The sequence below is a fragment of the Micromys minutus genome, assembly GCF_963924665.1.
Source record: "Micromys minutus genome assembly, chromosome: 1".
Lineage (NCBI taxonomy): Eukaryota > Metazoa > Chordata > Mammalia > Rodentia > Muridae > Micromys > Micromys minutus.
The window spans coordinates 27,542,737-27,548,940 of NC_137969.1; the positions used below are offsets into that span (position 1 = coordinate 27,542,737).

A 6,204-nucleotide genomic window follows, 5' to 3' on the forward strand; every position below is an offset into this window, starting at 1 on the left:
TTAGCTCAAACCCCTATGAGAGAGAGGTGTCTGGCTGTCTGAAACCCAGAGCCCCAAAGCCTATTATCACAGATGAGCTGGTAGACCTGGGGCTCCTCAGCACCCCAACATACACACATGCACACTTGTCAAGTGGAGAATGTGGGCCACGTCCTGGCCACATGTGTGGCAAACTTTAGACAGGGCACCAATGTGGTCTCTGGCCCCAGACTCCTATCTCTCAACAGAGAGCCCCTTGCAGCACCAAGCAGAGACAGCTTGTTAGAGGAGGGAGGAGGGCGGAGAAAGAGGGAAGGGAGAGGGAAAGACAAAGAAAGGGGTGCGGCAGGGCAGCAGTTAGCCCGAGGGGGCGGAGAGTGAGCTCAGCCTGGAGCAGGTCACAGCAGTCAGAACTTGTGAGGTTGAGGAGAGAAGCCCCTGCAGCAGAAAAGCCTCTTGCTTCCTTGTCTCAGGCCCCTTCTGACATTTTCTGGGACCAGGCACTGAGGCAGAAGTCAGGAACAACTGGGACCTATCTGCTGGCCAGAGGCATAAATAGGATCTCGGAGCTCTGGGACGGGTCCTGCAGCTGACAGCCCAGCAGCCTGCCCCTGACGCTCTTGCCAGGTGAGTGCGGTGTTCACCTCCCAATAGGGCCTGGGGCTTCTGGACCAGAAATCTGTAACACTCTAGAGACTACCCTGGGCGCTGGGTACAACCTCAGCTTTGCTAATCTAGCCACACGTACAGCTAGTCCGTGAAGTGTACAAGCAAGGCACACTTCACAGTAGTGGAGCCACAGTGAGAGCGGCTAGGAGGTGTGTGGTTCTTCTTGGGCTGCACCCGGCCAATGAGGTTATTTTGTCCCTTGGGCTATGGTCCCTGGGGGCTGTAGTCTGCAAGTTACACTAAGATTCTTGAAGGCAGGCAGTAAATCTGTAACCTGGTACCTTCTTTTCCCTGAATGGCATCTGGGAAACTCTTGCAGGACATTTTGGGGGACCAAGTGGTATGTTTGTAGGCATCTCTTCTGGGGCTGGTGGGCAGGGGCCCTGGGACTAAAGGTGCCAACACTTCTCTCCCTCTGCCATAGGTGATGGAAAACGCCAGTTTTTCCCTGGGCAGAACTCTTTGGGTCTTCCTCCTGGCCATGCTAGGTTCCATCACAGGTCAGCCGCTGGGGGGAGACTCTGTCTGTACAGCCCGGCCGCTGGCTAGATACAGCATCACTTTTGTTGGCAAGTGGAGCCAGACAGCGTTTCCCAAGCAGTATCCTCTGTTCCGACCCCCTGCACAGTGGTCCTCTCTGCTGGGTAAGGGCACCTTTCCTCCTTCTTCCCGTCCAGGAGGCTACAGTACCTGTTGGCTTCACAGCACACAACACAACTCATTCTCATCTAAGAGACTTTCAACACACACGACACTTGCTAAATACCTATTGGCTGTTGGAGGGCAGAGTGACATGGGGCACCAGCCACCCCACCGGGTGTCTTAGCAACATAAGTCTAAAGGATGTTACAGTCTCTCTGCGTTAGGAGTGGATGTGGCTCTTTATCATTCAGTCAGGGAGCTGATATTTGGGGGGAAAGGGACATGTGTCCACTGGGGACAGCCACGTGGGATTAAAATCTATAGCCAGGGCGCTATCCATCCTGCTGGCTCCTCACACAGTCAGGCCTTTGTACAGGGGCAGCGCACAGCTCTGACTACAGCATGTGGCGAAAGAATGAGTACGTTAGCAATGGGCTGAGGGACTTTGCTGAGCGCGGCGAGGCCTGGGCGCTGATGAAAGAGATTGAGGCAGCAGGAGAGAAGCTCCAGAGCGTGCATGCGGTATTCTCAGCCCCCGCCGTCCCCAGTGGTACCGGGCAGACTTCTGCAGAGTTGGAGGTGCACCCTAGGCACTCGCTGGTAAGCCGTGGCTAGCCCGGGAAGAGGGTATGTCCTGCGTGCTGCGGCTGCTAAGTCTTCTGGTCCCATGCAGGTGTCCTTCGTGGTACGCATTGTCCCCAGCCCCGACTGGTTTGTGGGCATTGACAGTCTGGACCTGTGCGAGGGAGGCCGCTGGAAGGAGCAGGTGGTCCTCGATCTTTACCCGCACGATGCGGGAACAGACAGTGGTTTCACCTTCTCCTCCCCCAACTTTGCAACCATCCCACAAGACACAGTGACTGAGGTAAGTAAGTGGTCTGCAGCCACTCCCCATTGCACAGGGAGCTCTTGTCTCTGAGGTGGGTGGGACAGAGAAGGTGGCTGGCCTGGACAGGGCAAAGGCTTTGGTGGACCTCTGGACACTCCAGCCCATGGATGCTCTTCAGAGAATAGTCCTGCTTCTGGTGCCTTCAGGCTAAGGGTGGAATGCTGTCCTGCTTGGGATCTGGCAATCGCAGGGGCCTGTCGTGGCCCTTCCTTTCCAGTGAGGAGGCATGTGTAGGCCTGCCTGTGTATAAGCAGGAGTTCTAGAGACAAGTATCTCCGCTGAGCTGCAGTGACAGGAGGAATTCCTCAGTCTTGGGGAAAGGCCATGTGGGCACCTCCAGCTCCGCTGGGCTTGAGGGTCACTCAGAGGACACCCAAGTTGTCACACGGCCAAACATGTACTTGAAAGTGGGCTTCCCAAAGCTCCGTGCCAGCTCCCAACTCCTGGCAATCCCCTGTGCCGGCTCCAGCTCTCCCCCTCCTCCATCCAGATAACAGCCTCATCACCCAGCCACCCTGCGAACTCCTTCTACTACCCACGCCTCAAGTCCTTGCCTCCCATTGCCAAAGTGACTTTCGTGCGGCTCCGGCAGAGTCCCAGAGCCTTTGCCCCACCTGCCCTGGACCTGGCCAGCAGAGGCAATGAAATCGGTGACAGCGTCTCAGGTAATTCCCGTGTTTCCCATCCATAACCCGGGGTGGACGGGCTAGGAGGAGCAGGATGCTAGCACAGGCTGGGGAAAGGTGCCGGAGCCCTGTGCGATGGCTTCATGTCGACAACTGTCTGAACCGGGAAAGAAGCTAAGCTGAGTGTGTGCCCTGGATCCTGTGGGGTGTATGTCATCTAAGGCCACATGCTAGGTCCTCAAGCCCAGCCTGTATAAGGGACAGCATGTGAGTTCCTTCTGTGCTAGCCCTTGTCTAACCGTAGTCCCTGAGAATCTACAGAATTTCCTGGGCCTCTAAAATCACAGGAAACTTGAACCTGAGTAATTTCAAAGGGGAATTCTTATCACTCCTTAGGAGATGGTACTAATTTTTTTTAAAGGTTTGGGTTTTGGTGAGTTCAAATACTCTAGATAAAACCTTGACAATATCTGCTGTTGAAGCACCATGAACCAGGGGAAACGACCCCACGTATAGGTAAGAGGCACCAGTGACATGCATGCCACAGCCAATGGAGACTGATGTGTAAATTCACCGAGTTAGGTCCCAGTTGTGCCCCCAGTGGCTGAGCAGAGGCTATGGATGGAAACATCACACTCATTACACTCCCATGGGGCCTTGGGTCCTGCCTGGCCGTGCCCAGTGTAAGTTCCCAAGTCACCATAGCCAGTTCAGAGTTCTTATCTTTCCATGAACAATTTGAGAGTCTGTTAGTGGGTACCATGGGCATTAGTCCCTCAGGGAGCTGAGGGAGCTGAGCACTGAGGATAGGAATCATCGTTCCCTCACTGCAGTCTCCAGCCAGTCAGATACCCAGCAGCCCTTGCGTGAGGGCGCAGAGAATAAATGGACCATTTGAGGCTGTTTTCCCAGTCCTTACTACTGCAAGGGTAGAGTGTGCCTCCCATTGGTTGGCAGGACTCAGTATGGGCAAGAACCCCTTCCATCAGCCACACCTCATTTTCTTAAGGAACTAGAATCAGCTGAGACCTGCCAAGTTTCAGAGCCATTTCTCCCATTGGGAAGAACTGAAGGGGGCTCAGCGGTCAGTTTATTTTCCTGACTGCCTAGGAGGATCTCTGCCTTGACTCATAGGCAAGGTCGGAGTAGGCAGGAAGATGAGCTCGCTGGGCATTTGATATGTGCTTCTCCCACCCACTTTCTAGATGGACAGTCCTGTAATCACCTGGGCAGACATGGCACATACAGTCTTGTGGGAAGAGCCACTTGCTGACAGGCCACTGGAGAGGTGCCGTGTGCCTCTCACCCTTGGGGCAGCCAGCCACCTATTCAGTCTGGGAAGGTAGTATGCAAGACATGCAGGGGACCACATCTCCAGTGACAGGGAACTCTCACGAATTCTACCCACAGTGTCACTGGATGGCATAGGAGCCACTAATACATCTGAGGCACACAATATGATACTTTGTCCCAAGGTGTTCCCTGTCCTGAAAAGCTATTGCCTATAGCTGGGGCTTCTCACATCTGATGTATTCTCCCTGGTTCCCACATGTCCTCACGACTACCAGACTGTTAGTGGAGTATGGGCAAAATACCAGGTAGGGCCCCATGAGCTTCTCTTGCTACTCTTGGTCCCCAAGAGTAAAGGCTAGGGACCTTGCCCATGGTCCCTAGGACGCACCCACCAGGCCCATGCCTGCAGCTCTCTCACTTCCGATCCATGGAGTATTCTAGATCTGCTCCTCACAGGGATATGCAGAATCTATCAGCCCCATTTGGAACTCTCTCCCTGCAGACCAGGGCTACCCACACATTTATAGCTCAAGACACGCCTCAGCCACTGTTGCTACTTCATTGTCAGGAAGATGGGAATGATTCAGGCCTCTACTAGCCCCATCTTTCAGATGGGGACTCAGCTGTCTCATCTAGGCTGGCTGCCTGGAACCCTCACTCTTGGGCAAGGAGTGGGTCTGTTCATTGTTCTAAAGGGTCTTTGTGGGCCCTGTCCCACCCTTTCTCCTGTGGAAAGGGGTGTTTCAGTAGTGACCTACCTCATCGACTAGAATATTTCAGGTACTATATCTGGCACCCCCAACCTCTTTATATTTCTTTCTGAATAATTCCAACATCTGAGTTGTTTCTGAAGGACTCATGCACTGATTATATCAGCATAGTGCAGGACTCATAAAAAATGGACCCGTTCCCAGGGAGCTGCTAGCCCGGCTGCTGCTAGTGCTACGCTGTCCCATGACTGCAGTGGTGGCGATCAGGCTGCTGGCCTCCCGTATGTGATTGCTCTCCCCTAGCTGGCTGGCTGGCTGGTTGTTTTAGCATGTGTTGAATATAGGATCATTTGCATTCTTAGCTAGAAAATGGAAATCATCATGTCATTTGGTTATAACTCCAAACCAATTGCCTTTAAATTTGTGAATATTATGGAAGCAAAGGATACATTATCCAAAGGAATGCTATTGAAAATGGTTTGAACCTCATTGGGAAGTAAGGTCCCACAATCCAAAGCATTTCCTGGCATTTGTAGATTTCAGTAATGTCAGTTATGAAGGTCACAGTGGCCAGAGAGCCACTTCCCCTTAGAGAGGTCCCCATGGCTGCAACGCCTCCTCCACAGCTGATTCCAGAGCTCATGCTGCTAACAAGTTCCCTCGAAGCTCATGTCTAGAAAGAAACAATTCCAGCCAGGCATTTGGCTGTAATTTGAGTCTGTACGGGTGATACCTATCGTGTGTCACGATCTGTGTTCCTGAGAAAAGCAAGTGTTTCTCTTAGACTTTGGAGCAGAGTTGGTTCCTAGGATGAATGTGCGTGTGGGGGTGGTCCGCTCCGCCTTTTCCAAGTGTCTTATAGACTACGCTCATTGTGTCTCCCCCATGCTTTGTCTAGTTCCAGAGACACCGCTGGACTGCGAGGTTTCCCTGTGGTCATCCTGGGGACTGTGTGGAGGACCATGTGGAAAGTTGGGAGCCAAGAGCAGAACTCGCTATGTCCGGGTTCAGCCTGCTAACAATGGGACTCCCTGTCCCGAGCTTGAAGAAGAGGCAGAGTGTGCCCCAGACAACTGTGTCTAAACCCAGATTCCAGTAGTCATCCCTTAGGATCCCTCAAGCCCAGGACTCAGATCTGGACCGCAAAGTGTTTCCAGAGGACCCATGCAGGCAGGGATGAGAGAGTCGGCTTTGTACCGTTTCCCGTCATTTCTGGGCTGACGGATGGTCTTGACACAGAGGCCCTCAGGGGAAGGTGAGACAGACCACCTCTCCCACTGTGTGATTCCTGAGGCTCGTGGGTTTGATCAATATACATTCCCTTGTAATTTATTGCTGAGGTGGGAGGGAGGCTGCCTTTGATACAGAGAGCAGGCATGCCAGGAACAGATGAGAG

The 6,204-nt window shown here is 53.2% G+C and overlaps 1 protein-coding gene across 1 annotated transcript; it reads left to right on the top strand.

The window, feature by feature from the left end:
- Positions 1-414: 414 nt before the first annotated feature.
- SPON2 (spondin 2) lies at positions 415-5,891 on the top strand (the record flags this gene model as incomplete). The annotated part of the gene is made up of 6 exons (XM_080919707.1): positions 415-606; positions 1,073-1,292; positions 1,667-1,890; positions 1,964-2,155; positions 2,670-2,844; positions 5,707-5,891. The coding sequence occupies exons 2-6, from the start codon at positions 1,076-1,078 to the stop codon at positions 5,889-5,891; spliced, it is 993 nt and encodes a 330-aa protein (XP_080775833.1). The 5' UTR covers positions 415-606; positions 1,073-1,075.
- Positions 5,892-6,204: the final 313 nt, after the last annotated feature.